The sequence below is a fragment of the Nicotiana sylvestris genome, chromosome 9, assembly GCF_000393655.2.
Source record: "Nicotiana sylvestris chromosome 9, ASM39365v2, whole genome shotgun sequence".
In the NCBI taxonomy this organism is placed as follows: Eukaryota; Viridiplantae; Streptophyta; class Magnoliopsida; order Solanales; family Solanaceae; genus Nicotiana; species Nicotiana sylvestris.
The window spans coordinates 150971043-150997718 of NC_091065.1; the positions used below are offsets into that span (position 1 = coordinate 150971043).

At 36.0% G+C, this 26676-nt stretch overlaps 2 protein-coding genes across 2 annotated transcripts in view; both read right to left on the reverse strand.

The window, feature by feature from the left end:
• The window catches only part of LOC104210534 (sister chromatid cohesion protein SCC2), a 28634-nt gene extending 15225 nt beyond the window's left edge, over positions 1-13409 (reverse strand). The window contains exon 1 of the mRNA XM_009759457.2: positions 12997-13409. Coding sequence (XP_009757759.1) covers positions 12997-13232 — 236 coding nt within the window. The 5' untranslated portion in view covers positions 13233-13409. The remainder of the gene's footprint in view (positions 1-12996) is intronic.
• A 6037-nt stretch (positions 13410-19446) lies between these two features.
• LOC138878414 (secreted RxLR effector protein 161-like) lies at positions 19447-20073 on the reverse strand. Its single transcript, XM_070158091.1, has one exon. It carries the CDS (start codon positions 20071-20073, stop codon positions 19447-19449), a length of 627 nt encoding a protein of 208 aa, XP_070014192.1.
• Positions 20074-26676: the final 6603 nt, after the last annotated feature.

The window sequence follows — 26676 nt, forward strand, 5'->3', positions numbered from 1 at the left end:
TCATGAATCATAAAATGAGAATCAATGCAAGTTTATACTATTAAGTGAGAGAAAATGTAGGACATTTGTCTTTTTATCAATATTTAAGGATTACCGTGGACGAAATGCACATGAAGAAGTGTAAATATGAGGTCCATATAACCTTTTGGTAAGGCAGTTCCATTTCCACCTCTTAGACAGGGCTATGTTGTTAGTCATGCTAGTACGTTTACTTTAGGTCTTATGTTTTTTCGTTTTGATAAGGTAAGGTAAAATGTTTACTTTAGGTCTTAGTCTTATGTTTTTTAGGAACCTTTTAGTCCCATATGAAATTTATATGCCAATAGAAAATATAAAGAGCTTCTAGTACCTTCTATTATTATTGTTATTATTATTATTATTATTATTTATTACTATTATTATTATTATTATTATTATTGGTGGTGGTGGTGTTGTTGATGTTGTTGTTGTTGTTGTCGTCGTCGTTACTATTAATATGGGTCTAAGATGAACTTAAATGGAGCAGCATGGACACTAAGGATTCGTATAGTCCATCCCAACTTGCTTGAAACTGAGGCATAGTCGTTAGTCGTTATGTATAATGCATTTTCGTTTCTGCATTTGTCAATTCATGCTTTCTCTATTTCCTATTTTCTCTGATTGTATATTGATCAACTTACGAAATAAATTTTAGAAATTGACATCAGTTGCAAATTGCAACCCTGTAAAGTTAGGAGGACAAGTGCCAAGCTCTTAAAAGATAAGATGGAGAATTTGAAATACTTAATGCCTTTAAAAAGTGGAGTCATTGAACTTAGAGATTTTAGACCAATAAGTCTAGCAGACGGTGCGACCAAGATTATTATTAAGCTATTTACATCATAGATTGATGAAATTCATCCACACATTGATCTCCTGATGCTCAAAAATTAGTTTGTAAATGGTATTCACTATTCAACCAAAGGCTTGAACTATGGAGAAGCAATTGGAAATAGGTTTTAGTCTATAAGTATGATGGTTTTGGACAATTGCTTTTCTAGGAGTATTTTGACTTTATCATAGATTTATATTCGCGTTAAAATATAGAGACCTTTTAATAATAATAATAACAAAAATAATAATAAAATATTGTTATTATTATTACTCCCTTAATTTTAATTTATGTGACACAATTTCCTTATTAGTCTGTTTCAAAAAGAATGACACATTTTTAAATTTGAAAACAATCCAACTTTAAAGTTTCCATTTTACCCTTATGAGAAGTTGTTATAGCCAAACATATTAAAAGTCACACAAAAGCTTTTACTCTTTAAACTTTCAAGACCACACGTTTTAAAAGTCTTTCTTTTTTCCTTAAACGTTGTTCCGAGTCAAACTACATCACATAAATTAAAACGAAGGGAGTATTAAATATTTAACTTAATTTTCTTTTCTTTAATAACGAAACTTTTATTTTTATTTGATATGATGATGACATAAGTTGAGCTTTAATGACAAAAAATGATCAGTGAGGATTTGTATCGTGAACCCAACTTGTTTGGGACTAAGGCGTAGTTGTTACTGTTGTTGTGATTGGTCTACAGCACTTGTAGCATGTAATTCAATCAAGTCAATGTTGCAAAACTTGAACAACGAAATGCTCAAGCCAGAGAATAGAATCAACTTGATTGCAATATGATTATATTTGTGCCAAAGAAAAAGAATCGCAACTTGTATATATCTGTGGTCTGCAGCACTTCTACACATTTAATTCTACCAAGTCAATGTTTTCAAAGCCTAAAAATAAGTAATCTCACAGACCAGGAAAAAAAAAAGGAGTAAAATTCGTGCCAAAAAAATTCACAACTAAAGTATATATGTGGTCTTAGAACACTTGTACACATGTAATTCTACGAAGTCAATGTTGCAAAGCTTGAAAATAAGTATTTTCTCAAACTAGCAAAAAAAGGACGCAATCTCGAGCTAAAATGAGTAAAATTTGTATCAAAAAAATACACAAGTAATATATATTTCTGGTCTACAACTCTTATGGCATGTAATTCTACCAAGTCAATGTTGCAAAGCCTAGAGATAAGCAATTTCAAAAATAGAAAAAGAAAGATGAATTTCGAGCTAAAATGAGTAAAATTTATGCCAAAAAAAATACACAGCAAACACACACATGCACACACACACGCACACAAAATATATACACTTCTGACGTGTAATTCAGCAAATCAACGTTGCAAAGCCTAAAACTAATAAATTTCTCAAACCAGAAAAAAAAGGAATAAATTAGAGTTCAAATGAGTAAAAAAAAAGGCCAAGTGTACAGGATCTTTCCCATGCATTAATGGAATTGTTTTACTTTATCAAAAAAATGATTCTTCAGCACAATAAACCTTAGTTTAGGCTGGTCCAGAATCTTGGAAGGTGACATTGCCAATGAACAATAATCACTTAGTCTCTGAATTTATTTAATAAAATGAATATTTTCAATTTCTAATGCAAAACATGAAGTATTTCACGCCATGACTAAAGAACTTTGCCTTTCTTCTAGTTGAGAAGAAGACAAGACTTTTGATATCTTGATCACTTCAAAAGCAGCTATAATCCATTTTAACTTAAAAATCTAACATTTGCCCTAGTTTATAAGATAAGTAACATTCATTCGGTCTTACGACCAGGATTACTTCGTAGATGTGATCCATCTACAGATTGCTCCACTAAAGCGTAATTAAGTGCAAAAGTTGCTATGCTACGTTTATCTATAATGAGTATTCCCTTAGAATCTTCACAGGTTGCGTTTTTCTACAGTTGGAATGCTGTATTACTTTTCTGCCCATACTCGGTGAAAATATCACTTAACCGATAATTGGATGCTCTAGGAGTACAAAAACTTAACAAAAAAACAAAAAATTAACAACTAAAAAACACTTAACAGAATATACCTACCAGGCAAAAAAGAAAGTTTTTCATTCATATTCATACCCAAAATCATCTGAAACATGCAAAATCAGAGCTGAAGGATACTTATTGTTCTGCTTCTACCAAGTCAACGTAAAAATAAGAAATTGCTAAAACCTGATAAGTGAAGCAATTCAAACTTGAAATTAGTAAAATCCATGTCTGAATTCTGGAAAACTCCTAATGCATAATTCTACCTGGCCACTGTCACAAAGCCCAAAAATAAGAAACTGCCCAAACCATAGAAGCGAATCAATTCGACCGTGATATTCGTGGCCAAAGAATCCAACTAAGATATACCCTTGTTCTGGAACATTTCTAACGTGTAATTTTTACTAAGCCAATGTTGCAAAGCCTAAAAATAAGAAATTGTTCAAACAAGATAAAGGAGCTTCAAAAAAGATAAAGGAGCAACTAGAACTTGAAATGACTAAAATTCCAAAAAAGAAATATCACAACTAATATATGTCTGTATTGAGGAAAGATTCTACGTGTGGTTCTACGGGGTCAGTGTTGCAAAGCCTAAAAAAGTAAAGTAAAAATGTTGCAAAGACTAAAAATAAGCGATTTCTCAAAATAGAAAAAAAATACGAAAGCTAAAATGAGTAAAATTTATTCCAAAAGAATGTACAACTAATATATATTCGTGGTCTTACAACACTCCTAGGTGTAACTATACCAAGCAAAAGATTTAATTTATATACAATTACGGTGCAACGAAGTTTTTACACTATCAGGATAATTTAACTTATTATAGCATGTTACTCACTATTTATTCTAGGTTATCAATCAATGCTATTAAATAGAGTTACTTGTTGTTAGATAGTTATGTAAATAACCCTAGTCCCACATGGAATAGGAATAGAATGTGTATTGTGTATAGTTGTAAATTGGGCTATCGTAAAACACTTAATAGAATATCAATAACATACTTGTTCCCGTGCTTTCCCCCATGGTATCAAAGCATTGGTGAGAAATCAATGTGCATCATTCCAACGACATCCGGAAAGAAAGAACTCATCAGCGTGCAATTTTCTGGTGATTTGAGAAGTTGTTGCGTCAAAGTCACTTTTTTATCAGTGTTGTGCGTAAACCAATACCACTACAAGGTCTGTCGTAGTCCCGCGACCAAACCCCAACAAACATCACCGGAAAACTCCTCTCTACGCGCCCTAACGCGCCGAACAGAGGAAGAATTTTTTCATCGAGATTTGTACGTGCGCCGGCGCGTGAGCCACTTTTCGGCCAGATTCCGGCAAAACTCCTTGAAGACAGCTTGCTCGTGAGGTGATTCGAAGCCTACCCATTAAGATCCTATCACATTCCGATGATTTTTTCAGATTCCGGTTTCTTTTTCTCAAATTCCATCGAGAGTACTGGTTTTCCGGCGAAACAGTTGTCTAGTCATTTTTCCGGCCACTTTGTTCACACTTTGAAGGTCAAGCAACAATCTTAGACCAACTTACTACTAGTTTAATGACTGGAGACAATATTTGTGATCATTATAACACTTGGTCACACTTCTAATTGCCTGATTTGAAGTTACCATTGGTAATCTTCATTCGATATTTGGTTTTGTTTGGTTAGCCTCTCTTAAATCTATTATAATACCCTAAAGTATTTGTCGACCTCACTCTAGCAGTTATGAACTCTCATGGGATCATTCATCAAATATCTTGTCCGAACACATCTTAACAAAATGAGGTAGCTAAAAAAAAGAATAAGCATATCATTGAAACTGCTCATACCCTACTCGTACAATCTCGTGTTCTGTTGCGTTTTTGGGGGAAACGCAGTTCTCACATCTTGTTATCTTATTAATCATTTGTCATACACAGTTATCTAGAATCAAGTTCCATTCTCTGTCTTGTTTCTCCACTCACTTTTGTTCTCTCTTTTACCCAGTGTCTTTGGGAGCACGTGTTTTGTTCATAACCTTACTCTAGGAAAAGATAAGTTAGCTCCTCGTGTTCTTAAGTGTGTATTTCTGGGTTACTCGAGAATGCAAAAGGAATATCGATACTATTCACCCGACCTCCAGTTATATCTGTTGATGTTACCTTCTTTGAAACCCAACCATACTTCACAGGTCCAAGTGATCACTTGGATATTTCTAAGGTGCTACCAATTCCATTTTTTGGAGATTCAGTCACTATTACTCGCTCATCTTCCTCCACAACTCCAACTCCACCACCTACAGCTTCAATTCCATCACTTCCAGCTCCAGTGATGAAAAAAGCGTCCGCTTCCTCGCTTTAAGCGAGAAGCGAAGCGGAGCGAGGAGCTGGTCGCTGCCCCAACTAAAAGTTGCTCAGGTACACATAAGCGACTGCTTCTCTCTAAAAAGCGAGAAGCGGTGAAGCAGAGCGGAGCGGAAGAAGCGGTTGCTTTTTGAATTAAAAGGCCCAAACGAGTCTTTTTTCAATTAAAAGACCCAAATCGTTGAGTCTTCTGTTTTAGACACTTCTTCAGCAGCAAACTAGGGTTCTAAACCAGCCTTTTCTTCCTCAAAAAACTAACGATTTCTTCCTCACATGAAGCAGCGATTTGTTCAAGCAAACTAGGGTTCTTCTTCTTCTTCTTCAACATTACAACAACAGCTTTCAAGTTTCAACAGGTATGTTTTGCTTTTGCACTTTTTATTTTCATTCTTCTTCTTCTTTTTCTTCTTTTTCTTTTTCTTTTCTTCTTCTTTTTCTTTCTAAACGTCCAAAAATCGCTAAATTTTTTTCAGAAAAATTCTGCCCCGTTTCTGCCCAAATTCTGCCCAATTTGCTCATTTTGTGCTTTAATTGATGTTACTCTTTAGTTTTTTAATTCAAGTATTGAACATTTGCTTACAATTACATGTGTTGTCTATGCCGTATTTATTTTAATTTTTTTTTTTTAAATTCCGCTTCACTTCAAAAAAGAGGGCGTTTTGCTTCTCGCTTCTCGCTTTTCGTGAAATGGGGGTTGTTGCTTTTCCTCGCTTCACGCTATTCACAACACTATCCAGCTCCACCACCTATAGCTCCAATTCCATCACCCAGTCCAGTTCAATCTTCTACAGCTCTATCACTCCTGATTTATCATCGTCGTCAGCGTCCAGCATTCGGTCCAGATGATTCACGTCCTGTATCGGATCATTCACCTATTGCAAACTTGTCTCCTTCTAGTTTATCGGTCGCACCTCGAAAAGGTATTAGATCCACTTTTAATCTCAATCGCATTATATTGGTTTGAGCTATCATCATTACTCATCACGACATCACCCAATTATGCCTTTGTGTCATCTTTGTCCTCTATAATTATCCCTAAGTCCACAGGTGAAGCGTTATTTCATCCTACATGGCGACAAGTCATGATCGAAGAGATGTCTGCAATACATACTAATGGCACATGGGAGCTTGTTTCTATAATAGGTATATCTACTGTTGGTTGTCGGTGGGTGTGTGTAGTCAAAGTTGGTCCAGATGCCAAGTTGATCGACTTAAGTCTTGTCTTGTAGCCAAAGGGTATACTCAGATATTTGGGCTCAATTACAGTGATAAAATTTCTCTCTCGTAGCTAAAATAGCATCAATCAGTCTTTTTCTATCTATAGTTGTTGTTCAACATTGGCCTCTCTATCAGTTGGGCATTAAGAATGATTTTTTTCACGGTGACCTTGAGGATGAAGTTTATATAGAACAACCGCCTGATTTTGTTGCTCGGGGAGTCTAGTGGCCTTGTATGTCGGTTGCATCGGTCACTTTATGGTCTAAAGCAGTCTCCTCGAGGCTGGTTCGGTAAGTTCAATACAGTTATTCAGGAGTTTGGCATGACATGTGGTGAAGCCGATTACTCTGTATTTTATCGGCATTTCGCTTCAAATCTCTATATTAATCTGGTGGTTTATGTTGATGATATTGTTATTATCGGCAATGATTAGGATGACATTACTAAGTTGTAGCAGCATCTCTTTCAGTACCTTCAGACTAAGGATCTGGGCAAATTAAAGTATTTTTTGAGTATTGAGATCGCTCAGTCTAGCTCAGATATTGTGATCTCACAACGGAAGTATGCATTAGACAAGAATAATAGGCTGTAGACATGTTGACGCTCCTATGGATCTGAATTCTAAACTTCTGCCAGGGCGGGGGAGCCGCTTAGCAATCCTACAAGATATAGGCGGCTGGTTGACAATTAAATTACCTCATAATGATAATGACTAGACCTGACATTTCCTTTCTTATGAGCTATGTTGCTCGGACTCTTCAAAAATATCAATGGGTGTGTGCGACACAGGTGCGGCAACTGTTTTGAAGAGTCCGCGCAATATAACCTATGAGCATTATGAGTCAGTTTATGGATTCTCCCTGTGATAGTCATTGGGATGCAGTTGTCCGCATTCTTCAGTATATAAAATCAGCTCCAAGCAAAGGATTAATGTTTGAGGATCGAGACCATGAGCGGTGGATACTCAAATGTAGGGGTGTGCATTCGATTTATCGATTCGATTTTGACCCTTATCGATAAATACTGATCGATTATCGATTTGTACATATGTTTATCGTTATTGTTTCAATAAGGTTTCGATTTTTTCGATTTCGATTTATTGATTTTTGGGGCTTATCGATTCGGTTATCGATTACACCAATAAGAAAAATTGCGGGATTTCACGGAAAGTATATCGCTATAAACACGCCTAACTAATATGAACAAACAAAAGCTAAAATAAGACAAACATCATTTATAACATAAAAATTATGTCAACAAGCACATGCAACGAAACTAAAGTAAGGGATCAAATGTATGCCACCAACACTCCAACGGTATAAACAAACAAAAAATCAAAATACATCATCACGGCTAATTCTGTTTTCCATTAATTTGAACTTCATTCCCTTGAGCTTTAAATATGATCATTCCTTAAATGTGGTAGAGGAAATAATAGGGTTAGGGACTTAGGGTAAAGGGAAGGGTATTATAGAATAAAGGTAAAAAAAATTATTTTTTTTTCTTTTTAGTATATCTATCGGCTTATCGATAAACCGATAACCGAAGAGGACAAAATCAAAATCGTAATCGATAACTCGATAAGGAAAATTTCGAAATTGAAATCGATAAATCGATAAACCGATAACAAATAATCGATTCGATTTATCGATAAACCGATTCAAATGCACACCCCTACTCAAATGCTGATTGGGCAGGATCACCTTCGGTAGGCATTTTACGTCTGGACATTGTGTTTTAATAGGAGGTAATTTGGTATCTTGAAAGAGCAAGAAACAGAATGTGGTTGCTCAGTCTAGTGCAGAAGCAGAATATCGAGCAATGGCTATGGCAACATGTGAGCTAGCTTGGATCAACAGTTGCTCAAGGAGTTGAAATTTGGTGAGATCAACCACATAGAAATCAAGTTGCCTTTCATATTGCATCAAATCTGGCATTCCATGAGAGAACTAAACATATTGAGATTGACTGTCACTTTGTCAGACAAAATACTCTCAGGAGATATTGCTACAAAGTTTGTAAAGTCGAATGATCATCTTGCAGATATTTTCACCAAGTCCCTCACTGGTCTTCGTATTAGTTACATATGTAACAAGTTCGGTACATATGATTTGTATGCACCGGCTTGAGGGGGAGTGTTAGATAGGCATGCAAATAACCCTAATCTCCCATAGAATAGGAGTAGAATGTGTATTGTGTATAGTTATAAATACGGCTATTGTAAAACACAAAAGTAGAATATCAATAATATAGTTTTTACCGTACTTTCTCACACCTGCAATTACCTAAGTGACCTAATTTGCAAATAACAACTAAGATAAATCAGTGGTCCCCAACACTTCTAATGTGTCATTCTACCAAGTCAATGTTACAAAGACTAAAAATAAGCAATTTCTCAACAACAACAAAAAAGACGAAAATTAGAGCTAAAATGAGTAAAATTTATGCCCAAAAATATACACTACTAATATATGTATATGTGGTCTTACAGCACTTCTATCGTATAATTATACCAAGCCAACAATTTAAATTATATACACCGCAATGAATTTTTCAAATTAACAATGAAATTGAACTTGTTATAGCAGATTACTAATCATTTATTCTAAGTTACAATAAATGCTATTAAATAGAGTTACCTAGGTGACCTATTTGTGTAAATAACAACTGAAATATATCCATGGTCTGTTACACTTCTAACGTGTCATTCTACCAAGTCAAATTGCAAAGCCTAAAAAACTTTAACAAAAATAGAAACAAAACAAAGAGACGAAAGCTCGAGCTAAAATGAGTAAAATTTATGCCAAAAGAAATACACACCAATATATATCCATGGTCTACAACACTTATAGCATGTAATTCTACCATGTCAATATTGCAAAGCCTAAAGCCAATAAGTTTCTCAAACCAGAGAAATTAATAAGTTTGAGCTTAAATGAGTAAAAAGTACACTTCTACGTATAATTCTACCAAGTCAATGTTGCAAAGCCTGCAACGAAATCTCGAGCTAAAATGAGTACAATTTGTGCCAAAAGAGTTCACAACTAAGATATATGTGGTCTTACTATACTCCTAGGCCGTGTAATTCTACCTGCAATTACCTGACTAACCTAATTGTGCAAATAACAACTAAGATATATCAGTGGTTTGCTACACTTCTAGTGTGTCATTCTACCAAGTCAACGTTGCAAAGACTAAAAACAAACAATTTCTCAAAAATAGTCGGGGAAAAGAAAGACGAAATATAGAGCTAAAATGAGTAAAATTTACGCCCAAAAAAATACACAACTAATATATATTGGCAAAATACATAATTTACCCCCTAAACTAGGGACCAAATCCATGTTACACATCTTCTGGGAACGAAAATTAACTTACACACTCAACCTTTTCATAGAGTGTCTACTACATGCCAGTTTGGTCTCAGGCCACTTTTTCTCAACAAGCGTAAGCTACGAGCTAGGGGTGTACATGGACTGGGTTGGTTCGGTTTTTATCAAAACCAAACCAAACCAACTATATCGGTTTGGATTGGTTTGGTTTTTATCGGGTTCTCAGGTTTTTTTGTTACATGAATATTATTTCAATCTTACTTTGTTAGAATTATAAATAAAGCTTTGATAAGTGAATATATGTTTGGTAAATATGGAAAAAAAATTGACAAACATATAATCTATTTAAATATTCTAATGGGAGAATTTTTTTAGTAACACATGATAATTATTTTCTTAGTCGTCTAAGAATAATTTTTCGTTAATTTACGCTTTCAAGGTTAATACATGAGAGGATCTCAAATATTTCTACATTTTCTAAAGAAAATTCACTATAAAGTCTTAAAATATAAATAAAATTTATATATTTATATGTCGGTTTGGTTTGGGTGTTTTTACTCAATACCAAACCAAGTCAAACCAAACCTAGTCGGGTTTTTTAATCGGTTTGGTTTGGTTTTTCAGTTTGGTGCGATTTTTCGGTTCGGTTTGAACACCCCTACTACGAGCTAATAAGATTTTGACACGTGTCATTACTTAAAAAAGACTAGAAAAGATACTTCATCTTCCCAAACCAATAGCCGAAAAATCCTTTCAAAGCCAGCAACCAACATTTTCAACGGTCACCCAAAAACAGCAAATTCATTTCATTTTTCGACTTCACTATATCAACAACTCCATCGTGACACCATTCAATTGCCCTCATTTTCCTCCATAACCACCAAGCTTCATTAACTCCCATGTGATACCACCATGGCTTCCACCTCCCCAATCACCGTTTTCAACAGTCAACCCACCATTAAAACCATCTCCATAACCCAATAATCCTTTTCACCAGCAAAAAGTTATATGAAATCATCAAGAATTACAAGAAGATCGAAACATCAAGAGAACCCAGAAGTTGAAAGTGACTAAAGATTGTTGTTCAGAGAAACTCTCTTCAACAAATTAAGATTTTTCCTTTTGGGTTAAGAAAAAATATACTAGTAATTTTGGGAAAATCTGGATCTCAAATAAAATCCGCAGAAGAAGCATCCCAGAAGCTCTATTAAGACCCAATATATCTTCAAGCTTAGGCTTTAGTGGAGAATGGCTCAACCCATCAGCGGGATTGAGGTCAACTGAACAAGCATTAGCAACCATGAGAAGTGAAACAGAAGTACAAAATTGTTAAAAAAAATCGAGAGATTTAATGATGTTATTTATGGGTATTAATTTTGGGACCTTGTGAGGAGGGGGGGCCGAATTGGAGGGAAGGAAGGATTAGGGAGCTAATAATTAAAAAAGGAAAAAAAATTGACATGTAGCATTCAGATAAGAATTTGGATAAACTTTGCAAGTTAACGCGCTTAGTAGCATGCGCATGCAACATTACTAAAATGGTGTGTATTAAGCACACACCGAAAAGCTTGAGCGTGTAAAGTGATTTTTCTCTGCAAAAAATGTGTAACTGGGATTTGGTCTAGGTTCAGAGGGTATTTCGATTTTCGCCAATATATATTTGTGGTCTTACAGCACTTCTACCGTGTAACTATACCAAGCCAACGATTTAAATTATATACACCATAATGAAATTTTTTTAACTAACAATGAAATTGAAATATTATTAATCATTTATTATAAGTTACCAATCAATGCCAATAAATAGAGTTGTCTGCAATTACCTAGGTGACCAATTTGTGTAAATAACAACTAAAGTATATTTGTGGTCGTTGCGTGCAATTACCTAGGTGACCTATTTGTGTAAATAGCAACTAAAGTATATTTGTGGTCCGTTACACTTCTAACGTGTCATTCCACCAAGCCAATGTTGCAAAGCCTATAAAACTTTCTCACAATCGAAAGGAAAAAAGGGACAAAATCCCGAGCTAAAATGAGTAAAATTTATGCCAAAGGAAATACACACCAATATATATCCATGGTCTACAACACTTATAGCATGTAATTCTACCACGTCAATATTGCAAAGCCTAAAGCTAATAAGTTTCTCAAACTAGAAAAATGAACAAATTTGAGCTTAAAGGAGTAAAATGCTACACTTCTACATACAATTCTACCAAATCAATGTTGCAAAGCCTGCAACAAAATCTCGAACTAAAATGAGTAAAATTTGTGCCAAAAGAATTTACAACTAAGATATATATGTGGTCTTATTACACTCCTAGCGTGTAATTCTACCTGGAATTACCTAAGTGACCTAATTGTGCAAATAACAAGATATATCAGTGGTCCGCAACACTTCTAACATATTATTCTACCAAGTCAATGTTACAAAGCCTAAAAAAAAGCATGTTCTCAAAATAGAAAAAAAAAATTGAAATCTCGAGCTAAAATGAGTAAAATTTATGCACAAAGAAATACACACTAATATATATCCTACATCTACAAAACTCATAGCGTGTAATTCTACCACGTCAAAATTGCAAAGCCTAAAGCTAATAAGTTTCTCAAACCAGAAAATGAAAAATTTGAGCTTAAATGAGTAAAACGCTACATATACATATAATTCTACCAAATCAATGTTGCAAAGCCTGCAACGAAATATCGAGCTAAAATGAGTACAATTTATGCCAGAAGAATTCACAACTAAGATATATGTGGTCTTATTAAACTCCTAGCGTGTAATTCTATCTGCAATTACCTAAGTGACCTAATTGTGCAAATAACAACTAAGATATATCAGTGGTCTGCGACACTTCTAACGTGTCACTCTACCAAGTCAATGTTGCAACGCCTAAAAATAAGCAATTTCTCAAAATAGAAAAAAAATGAAATCTCAAGCTAAAATGAGTAAAATTTATGCCAAAGGAAATACATACTAACATATACTTGTGGCCTACAACACCTCGGGCGTGTAAAGTTTCTGAAACCAAGATGAATGAACAAATTTGAGCTAAAATCAGTAAAAGGCGATACTTCTACGTATAATCCTACCAAGCAAATGTTGCAAAGCCTAAAGATAAGCAATTTACAAACCAGGAAAAAAAGGAAAAAAATCTCGAGCTACAAATGAGTAAAATACGCCAAAAATTAATAAATTTCTCAAACCAAAAAAATGAACAAATTTCACTAAAATACCTAAAATTAATGCAAAGACTTACAAATAAGAAACGTCGGTATTGCGAAGCAGATCAGCAATTTTGACAGCGTGACTGATTACGTCACTCCGATTCAACGATCTCGATTCGCTTTCGTCGAACAACCGAAGGTTCTGATCGAGTGCACCGCAGAACACTGGAAGCGACGGTAACGGCAACGACGGCGCAGTTTCGGAGTGCACCGTATTCGATAAGCTTATGCCTCGAGGTACACCACTGCCAGTTGAAAAATTCGCCATTAACGGAGTTCACGCAAAAAACACGCTTCTTTAACACTGTGTTTAACTATTAATTGACATCAAAATTTGGATTTGAGAGTGTGAATCTGAATCTTGCAGAAGAAGTTTTTCAAATTGAGAGGAAAATGAAGCCCTAATGGGATAAATTCAAATGGCGGGGAAAAAGAGTAAGTAGAAAATTTTGGGATTTTTCCAGCTCTTGTATAAAGGATGACCGGAGAGAAAAAGTAAGTTACTGAAATACCCTTTCAGTGTACAGAAAACGCTGGGATGTTGTGTACCATAACTATAGCCCAGGCCGCAAAAATTAGCTTATTTTGATAAGTGTTTTTCTCAAAAATAATTTTGGCGAGAAGCAGTTTGTATTTGGTTAATTAGTTTGAAAATCATTTCTAAATCGCATTTAGTGTTTGGCCAAACTTTAAAAAATTACTTCTAAGTGTATTTTTCTCAAAAGTGCTTCTCAAAAAAATGCTTTTGGAGAGAAGCTACTTTTTTCTGCTTCTCCAAAATTGCTTCTGCTTCTCCTCAAAAGCACTTTTTTTTCTTTCAAAAGCTTGTCAAACACCTTAATTTTTTGGCCAAAAGTGCTTTTGGTAAAAAAAAAACACTTTTGGCCAAAAAGAAGTTTGGCCAAAAAGAAGTTTGGCCAAACAGGCTATACGATTTATTCTTTTCACAAAACTTTTATTGCAGTAATAGTACTAATTTAATAGAATGTTTGCTAAAAAAATTAAAATTAATATCCGTTAGATCAAGGAAAAAGTAATGCAGAATCGAAGTGTAACCTGTAGTTTTTAAGGAATGAAAATTATGATACTTAAATTCTATTGTAAAAAACTTATATCAGTATCACTGAATTATAAGTTTTGGTGGTATGTAGAATGAGTTCAAAGTTCAAACATAGTATCCATTTCCCCTTTCACCCTTTCCCTCCCTTGCGGTAATTAAAAAGGTTCAAGTAACTCTTGAGAAATTATTTTAAAAAAATATTATTGGATTTAGACATGCATGCTTAAATAATGAAATTAAGATGGTAAGAATTATATAGGGTTTGCTTGAAAAGTCGTGTATAATTATTAAGGTAATAATACTTAGTACAGTAATTACAATGACATGTTTGCTTGTCAGAATGTAATTACAATATAATTATCATTGTCATATTTGGTTGGACATTACATAGTTAAATAAACTGTTTTTGTTGCAATTAACATGTAAATAAATTTTACTGTGTGACAGATATATATATATATATACGTACTTTGGTGGATTAGTTCTTGTTATTTTATGCGGGTTTGAGTATTTAATATTGGTATTTGTGCTTTGAAAAGAAGTACAAACAGAAAGTAAGAAGTAAAACACATCAATACTTTTTTCATTTTTTTCTTGGGGAGACTCATACAACAACATACTCAGTATAGTCTCACAAATGGGTTGGGGAGACCCATATGAAGATAAAAATAAAGTTTGATACTTTCGTGATCTTTTAAACCTTTTGAAGTTGTCTCGAGATTTCTTTTCCAAAGATAACAATGAATTATTGATAATGTTTTTCGTTTTCTATAATGCCATATTTTTGTTAAAAATTGAAAACAAGCAGATCTTATTCCCATACTAGATAGTTATAGCCCGTGCCACGGGCCCAATAATGGCGAAATTGTAGATAATAAAAGTTGATGCATGAAAATAACTATCAAATCAGAAAAAGACAACATTGAATATTAAAATACGAAATTGCACATAATAAAAATTGTAGATAATAAAAGTTGATGCATGAAAATAACTATCAAATAGGATAAAGATGACACTGACACTGAATATTACATGTTGGATATTATTTACAAACATATAGGGGGAAATATCGATTCGTGGATGTTACGTGGTTAGAGTTAGACACATTATTTACATTCATGAGAGCAATACTTAGGGGTGTTCATGGTTCGGTTTGGATCGATTTTTCCCTAAAAAGAAACCAAATCAAGTAAGTCGGTTTTTCAAATATTAGAACCAAACCAATTAAGTCGATTTTTTCTCGATTCGGTTTATGCCGATTTTTCGATTTTTCGGTTATTTGTCGGTTTTTTCTTAAATATAACACGTACACTACCAAACACACATTTCGGCGACCACATTTTCAACTTAACACTATCAAATCAATTGCCCTTTGAGAAATCTATTATTTACCAAGATATATTGATGATAATTGAATCAAATAATGATGAATAATTTAAGGACTCAATTAAAAATATATTATTTTTAACATGAAATAGATTCTTACATATAACAAAAGAAAATTACCAACTAAACTAGAATGTAAAGGAAAAGAACTGTACTAAAAGTGCAAACGATTAATATTTAGTATAAAATTTTTAAAACTTTGTATAAAAGTATACATATATATATAGGTGTAATAATAAATTTAAAAATAGCTACTCCTATATTTGGTTTGGTTCGGATTTTTTAATTAAAACCAACACCAAACAAAATTTGATCGGTTTTTAAATTTCAAAACCAAAACCAAACCAAACCAAAAAGTATCGATTTGGTTTGGTTTTTGGTTTGGTACGGGTTTTCGGATTTTTATGAACACCCCTAGCACTACTTATATATTGAAGACATATTTCTTATTCTTCTAATGGTATATGGAAATTTCACTCCCATCATCATCAAGCCGCCCAATTGAAGTTTGAAACTATATTTGTGCCACCTTTCCTTTATTTTGTACTTCTTTTTTTCCAAGTTGACATTATCTTGTACAGTTGCAGACATTTGTTAAGCTCTTAACTAAGATGGTCTATTGTTTGAGGGACTTAAACTTGAATGAAGAAAGGTCTAGCGCTCACTACATAAATTAAGTCAATGGTTCACAAGAGGGAGAAAGAAAAACAAAGATAGAAGTTGATGGGAAAAATAATAATTCCGCCCAGTAATATATCCACGGAAAATAATAAGAACACAAGAGAGTAACAATGACATCAACTCTTTTAATAGGGTAAAATACAATAACCGAGCAGAGCAATATTACCACTATAATATTACAATCTAGTGGTGTCAAGAGACTACTACAATTTTGAAAGAAATAACACTCTTTATTTAAAATACCTCACTATAATATTACTCACACTCACTATTTATCTCACAGACTACAATCTGTGAATTATTCTCTCTAACTTGTATTGCTTCTCTCTTATTTTGGTGTTTTTAAACTGAACGAACGAAGCCCCTATTTATAGGAGAACCTGCCAAACATTGAACCAATCATATTGCATGGTTCTGCAACTTGCAATTTACAACTTGGAAATTGCAAGTCTTGTTACAATATAAAACATGTTGCACCGTCCAAAACCAACTACATAAGTTGGTTTTGCAATTATGTGTAACGATCTGATCGGTCATTTTGAGCAATTGTGTTTCGCTCGGTTGTTTGAGGGCATGAGTAGCTCTGTGTGATGTATTATGACTTGTGTGACTCGTCGGTTTTGGTTTTCAGATTATTCGAAATTGATTTAGAAGAATGATTCTCGGTAAGAAGCTTCAAATTGGAAAGATTTGACCAAATTTAACTTTTTAGAATTTGACTTCGGATTGGATCTTTGATGTTCTGTTAGCTCCGCTTGGTGATTTTGGAGTTAGGAGCGCGTCTGAAATGTGGTTTGGAGGTCCGGAGTAGATTTAGGCTTGAATTAGCGAAAGTTGGAAATTTGGCGATATCGGTCGGCAATGGAAAATTTGATATCGAGGTCGGAATAGAATTCCGGAAGTTGGAATAGATTCGTGGCATCATATTTGACTTGTGTGCAAAATTTGGGGTCATTCGGGCATGATTTGATTGGTTTCGGCGTCTTTTGCGGAACTTGGAAGTTTATAAGTTCTTAGGCTTGAAATCCAAGGGTAATTTGGTATTTTGTTGTTGTTTTGAGCGATTCAAAGGTTTGACTAAGTTTGAATAATGTTATGGGATATGTAGGTATATTTGGTTGAGGTCCCAAGGGCCTCGGATGAGTTTCGGCTGGTTATCGGATCATTAGTTGGCTTTGGAAGTTGTCAGATCTCTGGTCTCTAGTGTAGGAAGTGAGGACCGCACAAAATTGGTGCGGACCGCAGAGGTACTATGTGGCCGCGGAAGGTATGGCTCAGGGTCCGCGGCCGCGGCAGAATTATGCGGACTGCGGTGAGGAGTGTGCGGCCGCGACGGATTTATGCGGACCGCGCAGTGAAGGTTCAGAGAGCACTATATAAGCGAGGTTTAGGGTTTTATTTCACATCTTGGACTTTGGAAGCTCGGTTTGAGGCGATTTTTTGGGAGTTTCCTAGGAAATCATCTAGGTAAATAATTTTAACTCGGTTTTGGCTAATAATCATGAATATATCATTGAATTCATCATTCGATTAGTGATTTGGGATGAAATTTGAAAAAATTGGTAGAGTTTCATAAAATGAACTTTTGGGATTTGGAAGCCGATTCGAAGTCGGATTTGAGTGAAACTAGTATAGTCAGTCTTATAATCAAATGGATTGTTGGATTTTGCGACCTTTGTCCGATTTCGAGACATGGGTCCGGGCCCAACTTTTGAGTTGACTTTTTGACTTTGACCTAAAGCTATTCTTATGGGATTGATGTCTTTAGCTCGTGTTGATTGTATCGAATTGTTTATGGCTAGATTCGAGGCTTTTGGAGGCCGGTTCGAGAGGCAAGGGCATCACGAAGTAGGATTTCGATCGATTTGAGGTAAGTAACGATTGTAAATCTAGTCCTGAGGGTATGAAACCCTGAATTTTGTCTCGTTTACTATTTTGAGGTGACGTGCATGCTAGGTGATGGGCATATGGGCATGCACCACTGGGAATTGTGACTTGGTCCGTCCCGTAGCAACTATAAGTTACGTATTTGATTGAAACTATATGATACTTATGTGTTGTAGTTTCTGTAAATTGGGTTGAATATCATATTTAGGCCTTGTGCCATAACTGTTTGGACCCTTAGAGGCCTTTTTATTATTATCCTCTCACTATTTTTGGTTGAAAATCTATACTCAGTCATGTTATACTTATTGATTTCATAACTCAGTCTTTATTACTCTATTTTGATGCTTATAAAAATATTGTTTTGGGATGAGTATCCTATTTTTTATACTGATAGCCTGAGTGGCTTGAGAGGTTTATGACTGAGTGAGGCCGAGGGCCTGATTTGTGAGGATATTTATGGGATCGGGCTGCATGCCGCAACATGTTGTTACTGATTCATGGTTGAGTAAGGTCAGGGGCCTGATTGATTTATGCCACAAGGTGGCTTGTTATAGCGCTTGGGCTGAAGGAGCCCCTTCGGAGTATGCACACCCCTAGTGACCGCAGGTACCCTGATTGTAAGTGATGTTTTGCCCCATGGGTTGTACATGAGTGATGGTGAGGTATGGTCGAGGGGCTGTATATGAATGACTGTGAGGTTTTCCCGAGGGGCTGTATATGAGTGATGTTTTGCCCGAGGGGCTGTTTATGATTTCATCATTTTTTTACTCACTGTTGCAATGAACCTCCATTTGAGAACTATTGAAATATCTTCAAATGATTTCACTGGAGCTGAGCTTAAAAGAAATGATTTGATTCAAACTCTGCTTTTAAAAGCCTTTTGTATTTTTACTGATATTTCATGACTTTATATGCTTTATTGCTCGTTACTACTTCTCAGCCTTTATTTACTTTGGTTACTTACTGAGTTGGCGTACTCACGTTACTCTCTGCACCTTGTGTGCAGATCCAGACGTTTCTAGACGCGGTAGCAAGTGCTGATTGTTCAGTTGCAGATCCATCGGAGTTAGCGAGGTAGCTGTCTGGCGATCGCAGCCCTGCTTTCCTCCCTCCTTATTTTCCCTTAGTCGTATTCAGTTATTTCTAGACTGTTTTAGTCTTAGTATTTCGGATGGATTGTAGTAGATGCTCATGACTTGTGACACCCCGATGTCGGGCTTTTCTTTCCACACTTTCGTTGTTCAGGTTTTCCTTTATGAAGTTTTATTATTAAATAGCTTGAATTTATCTTTGAAAAGAAATATCGTGTTGTTTTTGGTAAAGAGTCGGCTTGCCTAGTACCACGATAGGCGCCATCACGACATGGTAGTTTGGGTCGTGACATTATGTTTATGCCGCCCATTGCAACTTGTTATCATTTTCTTTCTTTTATTTCTTTTTGTTTAAGTGAGTTCCACAAATTTGCCCCTTAATTTTGATTTTTCTTCTTCATTCCAAGATTTGATCTCAATCTCTGAAAATCTTTAAGCTTGAGAAGCTTTGTGAAAATATTTGCAACTTGATTATGAGATTTCACAAATTTGAGCTCGACTTCCTTCTTGGCAATACATTCTCTGATGAAGTGATACCATGTGTCTATATGCTTGCTTCGATCACGATACATTGGATTCTTCACGAGTGTTTGTGCGGATTTATTGTCAACACAAATCTTTGTAGCATCAATTTGTGGCAAATTGAGCTCCTTCAACAATCTTCTCAACCAAATAGTATGACATGTACAGGATGTTGCTGCTATATATTCAGCTTCATAAGTCGAGAGAGTAACAATTGATTGTTTCTTTGAACCCCAAGAAATAACATAATCGCCCAAGAAAAATACAAAACCGGTTGTACTTTTTCTATCATCAATATCTCCCCCATAATCACTATCATAAAATCTCACAAGGTTGAAATCACTAGAAGAAGAATCAAATAGCCCAAACGCAATCATACTTTTTAGGTAGCGAAGAATTCTTCTAGTGACCTTCAAGTGAGTGGAGGGAGGATCTTCCATAAAGCGACTTACTACTCCAACTGCAAAGAGTATATCTGGCATGGTACAAGTTAAGTACCTCAAACTTTCCACAAGACTTTTAAAAAAATGTGGGAATCACTTTTTCTCCTTCATCAAACTTGGACAATTTTGTCCCACTCTCCATCGGTGTGTTCACGGGGTTGAAATCGAGCATGTAGAACTTCTTTAATATCTCTTTTGTACAGCTTTCTTGAGAGATAAAAATTCCATCCTCCATCTGCTTCACTTCTAGGCCTAGGTAGTATGACATGAGCCCTACGTCTGTTATCTTGAACTCACGGGACATATCTTTCTTAAAAGCTTTAATCAAACTTGGGTTATTACCCGCGAAAATAAGATCATCAATATAAAGACAAACAAGCAAGATATCTTCATTAGTATGAACTTTAAGATAAAGAGCATATTCATGGAGACAACAAACAAACCCATTTTCTTGAAAATACTTATCGATGCAACTACTTCATGCTCGTGGGGCTTGCTTCAATCCATATAAAGCTTTGTTCTACTTCAGTATTTTATCTTCATGGTTTTTGACTATGAAGCCCAATAGGTGTTCAACATAAACTTCTTATTCAAGATAGCCATTCAAGAAGGCTGTCTTGACATTTACTTGATGGGTTTTCCACTTCATTTGCACCGGCAAAAAGATCAGAAAACAAATTGTCTCCATGTGGGCAAAAGGTGCCTAGATTTCTTCATATTCAATGCCTTGCCTTTGATTTTAACCTTTAGCCACAAGTCGTGCCTTGTATATCTCCACATCTCCATCAACATTATTCTTTGTCTTGTATACCCATTTCACTCCAATTGCTTGATGACCCTTGGGAAGAGTTGTTAACTTCCAAGTGTTGTTCATCTATATTGACTTGATCTCCTCCTCCATGGCTTATCTCCACCTTTTGTCTGTAATTTCATCAAGGTTCATTAGTTCCTTGTCAGCAAAAAGACGATATAAAAAAATCAAAATTAGTAACTTCTTTGTGTCCTCATATATCTCTTGAATAATCCTTGTCCTTCGAGGGTGTTCATTTGAACTTTATTGAGAAGAGGGAGATGCAACAGTGGTTGGAGAAGGAGGCGAAGTTGTATCCTGCACAGGCTTCACTATCTCTGGCTCTTCATCATCATAAAAGTGTGGAAGAAAATCATATGAAGTTTCTTCCCGAGCTTCCCAGTTTCATGCCAATTCTTCATCAAATTCAACATCACGACTCACCACCACCTTTCCTCTACTTGGGTTGTATAGCTTATAGCCTTTTGAACTCGTATCATAGCCAACAAACACGTGCTTGACACTTTTTATCATCAAGCTTCGCTCTCCCTTGATGTGGCGCATGAGCATAGGCTATGCTCCCAAAGATTCTCAAGTGCTTGACACTAGGCTTTCTTCCACTCCATGCTTCTTGAGGGGTTTGATCTCCAACATTCCTTGTTGGAGACCTGTTGTTCAAATAAACTGCACAAGAAACAGCTTCGGCCCAAAATTCTTTGGGCATACTTTTAACTTTCAACATACATCTAGCCATATTAAGAATAGTTCGATTCTTTCTCTATACAACTCCATTTTGTTGGGGTGAATAAGTTACCATTAGAGGGCGACGAATTCCATGAGACTAGCAGAAGTCATTACATTCTATTGAGGTGAATTCGCCTCCTCTATTAGACCTTAAAGCTTTTATTTCATAGCCACTTTCTTTTTTCACAGGTACTTTAAATTTTTTAAAAGCAGCATAAGCTTCAGGTTTTTGGTTCAAGAAATAAACCCAAGTCTTTCTACTAAAGTCATCAATGAAAAGCAGAAAGTATTTACTTTTACCAAAGGAAGGTGGATTGATTGGTTCACACACATCAGTGTGAACAAGCTGAGCAGTTTGGTTGACCTTGGCATGGCCTCCTTCGGAAAACTCATCCTTGCACGTTTTCGAAGAAGACAAGCTTCGCACAATTGATTGGGATGGTTGATTGATGGTATCCCATGCACCATGTTCTTTTCTCCCATTGATTTGAGCTCTTCAAAATTCAAGTGCCCAAATCGCATGTTCCAACACCATGATTCATCTTACACGTTAACCTTCAAACATTTTGCATCAGTTGTTTTAAGATTCAGAGAAAATAATCTATTATTTGCCATATAAACTTTAGCAATTAGAACTCCACTTAAATCTCTAAACAAAATATGCATATTTTTTATGTGGATGTCATATTCCTTTTCAAGAAGTTGGCCCAAACTCAAAATATTATGTTTTAATTTTGGTATATAATAAATACCTTGAATTAACTTGTGACTACCATCTTTACAGGAGATCAGAATCGTACATATCCCTTCGATTTGAATCTTTGAGGTATCTTCAAAGGACACATTATCTCTCAACATTTTATTGATCTCCACAAATTTCTCTTTGCATCCATACATATGATTGCTTGCTGCATTGTCCAAATACCACAAGCTACAATCATCTTTGTCTTCTTCTTTGAGTGCCAACAACAATGTTGGCTCATTTTCTTCTTTCTTGTCGTCAACAAGGTTAGCTTTTTCTTCAATATCGCTACGACATTCCCAAGAGTAATGGCCAAATTTATAACAATTATGACACTTAATTTTTTATTTGTCATACATTTGTCCATTATTTTTGTCACGACCCAAACTGGAGGGCCATGACTAGCACCCGACCACACTTGCCGAGCACCAACGTACATTTCATCTAACCTTCATTATTATCTTTTAGGGCTGACGAGATCAATATAAATGGTAGACCTGGATCATGGACAACCAGCAATAAAATATGACGGCATGAACATACATAGCAGGGGATGACCAGACAATCAAGAAACTACATATAAGGTATGAGCTACCACGCTACTATGAAAGACTATACAACAAAAACTAGCCGACAAGGCATACCAAACTATACATGAGTCGACACCTGTCTATGAGCCTCTAAAGGAACATAAGTGTTGCAACATAGCCGGAACAGGGCCCCGACATACCCATAATGTCTATAACAAAAATTGCATACCAAGACCAAGGCAAGTCCGGAGAAGGGATCTCGCCAATCACCGCTGAACTGGACAGTCTACTGTGGTGGGGGAGCTGCACCTGCCTGTCTATCAGGACCTGCAGCACGACATGCAGCGTCCACAAATAAAAGGACGTCAGTACGAATAAAGTACTGAGTATGTAAGGCAAGGAACCATAAATACGATCAGTAATGTAAGCAAGGATAGAGAATATACAACCTGTAACATCTTAGTACCTCTGAGGGCTACTTACATGAAATGCATGATACATATGTATAAATACATAAACCTTTAAAGCATTCGCCTCTGTGGGCATCATCATCATCATATCGTACCCGGCCATAATAGGCTCGGTAAAAGAAACGTACCTGGCCATCATAAGGCTCGGTAGAATCGTACCCGGCCACGTGGAGCTCGGTAAAACCCAACTGATCAGTGGTTGCACAATAGGTGCCGTACCCGGCCAACTATAGCGTGGCTCGGTAGAGTAAAATAGATACATATATATAATGCATGCTCGACTCATGGAATCACATTCTAAACCTTTCGGAGTGACGTAAGGTCGGTATCCTCTGTACACGTTATTAGGACTAACTCTTCACTATGAACCTTATAAGAATCAGGAAGTACCAACAACATTGATAACATAAGAATAAGAGAAGCAACATTAACATCAATCGTTCCATAAGAGGGAAAACAATGTAAGTACTGCTAGCTTCTAAGAGTAGAGTATCTTTGGAAGCTCGTTCATTACATTATGTACAATCGGAGTCGTGCAAAAGAAGGAAAGGGATAGCCTCACATACCTTGTATATACTGCCCCAATCTCAAGCTATGCAATTGTCAAAACTCCTTAGTCTACAATAAGAGAAACGATACTATCGTTATCATTTAAGCGTCATAACTATTATGTATCGACCACAACCTATTTTACGATGAAACGGACAACACCTCCCCTATATATATGACCTCACACCATTCAAAACAGTCACCAAACAGCCCAAACAACATCAATAATAAACATATTGAGCCTCCCAAAATAGTCCACACACAGCCTAATCACTCCATACATACGACGACCACCGTAGTCGTGTCAAACAACCTGGAAATGTTACGAATAACTATCAGCCCATAACCCTACATATATATGGTGTTTCTCCACACCCTTCCTCCTCCAAAACTCCACAAAACAGTAGTAAAATACGCAGCCCAACAGCAACGCAAAACAGTCCACAAAACAATAACATTACTACCAAGCCTTTCGATATATATTTCACAAGTTCTAGCTTCAATGGCTTAGCCGCAACTTGGATAATCTTAAATACATATAGAGTAAGAGGTTCCTTACCTTTATACAGAAAGAACAACTCCAATTTGACCTTAAATTTCCATGAAATATCCCTCCAATGCTGCCACAACAACAAAAAAACGAAACTAGCGATCAATTAGTGTTTTTCGGCACTAGAATCACTTTAGAAGGCTTGAAATCACCTAGGATTGATATTAAGAACATGAGGGAGTATTTACAGAACATAAACCCTTTAAAACAACCTCCCACACGAGCTGGAACGACACAAAAATGAGCAACAACAAGAAGAACAAGAGACTTACTAGCGCCACGGAATTCCCGACACTTGATTTGTGTTGTTTGCCCTTTTTTGGGTCTTGAATCTTGAGAGAACCTTGAGAGGATGTTCCTAGGGTTCTAAGGTCTGAAAATAGTGAGAAGAAATGACTTAAAACGGGTTGGAGGCATCCTATATAGGTCCAAATATCTTAAACCGCCTTAGTGGGCCCCATAGAGAGGTGTTTGGCGCAGTCTCGCGAAAACGTGAATATCTCTCTACTCCGAGATCGTATCGATGAACGGTTTAATGAGTTGGAAACTAGACTAATAGATCTTTAATTTGGTTGGTATATAACCCAGTAATTCCTTTTAAATTATGATAAAAGAATAGAAACATTTGACCTAATGTTTAAGTAAAATTATGAACCTAAGTTGCGACAACTTTTGTCGACTTTTGTTTCATAACTCATTTGACTTCAAGACTTATGATACGGATATTATATGATTAAAATACCTTAATAAATGACCTCTTGAGTGTATTAAGCACCGCTAGATTACCTGAAAATACGAGTTACAACATCCTTGATTCATTTAACTTCTAATACTGGTTAATCACCCTTATACACTCTTGTATCACTTAAGACCAATAGGATTGACTTCTTATCATCTCAAAGATAATTCCTTCTTGGATTTATGTTAACTAATATATGGCATGAACTAACACATGTGGATATGGGTTGTAACACCCTCCCCCCTTAGGAACATTCGTCCTCGAATGTAAGGGTTTATGGGGAGTTTAAATCATCGTGGATTCCAATGGAAATTTCCGATCAATTTTCCCCTATAAAATGGTCACTAGCAAAACTTGCAAGTAATTAAGCCCAACATATGGCTTCACAAGGCTACACAAAGCATTATGCGTATTTACATTATCTACATATCACCATTTTGTATTAAGGAGGAGTATTCTCAAATTATTGCTTACCTCATAGAGCCGTTTCACCTTCCAATGTATCCTGTCTTCCACCAGCATCCTTGTTATCTTCATTCTGGAATAAGTAAGGGTATTTAGACTTCATCTCCTCTTCTGCTTCCCATGTCATTTCTTCCATATTTTTGTTCCTCCACAATACTTTGACGGAAGCTACATCTTTTGTTCTCAGCTTGCGGACTTGCCGATCTAATATCGCCACTGGCACTTCTTCATATGATAGGTCCTCTGTAACTTGTACATATTTGATAGGGACGACTCGAGAAGGGTCTCCAATACATTTTCTCAACATAGATACATGGAATACCGGGTGGACAAATTCCAATTCGGATGGCAATTCTAACTCATAAGCAACCTGTCCAATTCGTCGAAGAATTTTATACGGCCCGATATACCTTGGACTCAGCTTACCTTTCTTCCCAAAACGCATAATACCCTTCATTGGTGAGATCCTCAGGAAAACCCAATCACCAACCTCAAACTCTAGATCACGACGTCGGACATCAGAATAAGATTTTTGCCTGCTTTGTGCCGTCCTCAATCGCTCCTGTATCACTTTCACCTTCTCAATAGCTTGGTGAATCAAATCTGGCCCATATAATTCTGTTTCACCGACTTCGAACCATCCAACTGGTGATCTACATCTCCTCCCGTATAGTGCCTCGTATGGGGCCATTTTAATACTGGAATGGTAGCTATTGTTATAGGCGAATTCTATGAGTGGAAGATGATCATCCCAATTCCCCTTAAAATCTAGAACACATGCTCGTAGCATATCTTCCAGTGTCTGAATGGTACGTTCAGCCTGTCCGTCAGTCTGCGGATGAAATGCAGTGCTGAGATTTACCTGTGTGCCTAAACCCTTCTGGAAAGACCTCCAAAAGTTAGCCGTAAATTGAGCTCCTCGGTCTGATATAATAGATATGGGCACACCATGAAGCCTAACAATCTCCTTGATATACAACTTCGCATAATCTTCAGCCGTGTAAGTTGTCTTCACTGGCAGAAAATGGGCACATTTTGTAAGTCGATCAATTATCACCCAGAT

What these genes read in the sequence shown, in the direction of transcription:
- LOC138878414 (XM_070158091.1), bottom strand. Translation starts at nt 20,073, where the DNA reads ATGCCAGATATACTCTTTGCAGTTGGAGTAGTAAGTCGCTTTATGGAA.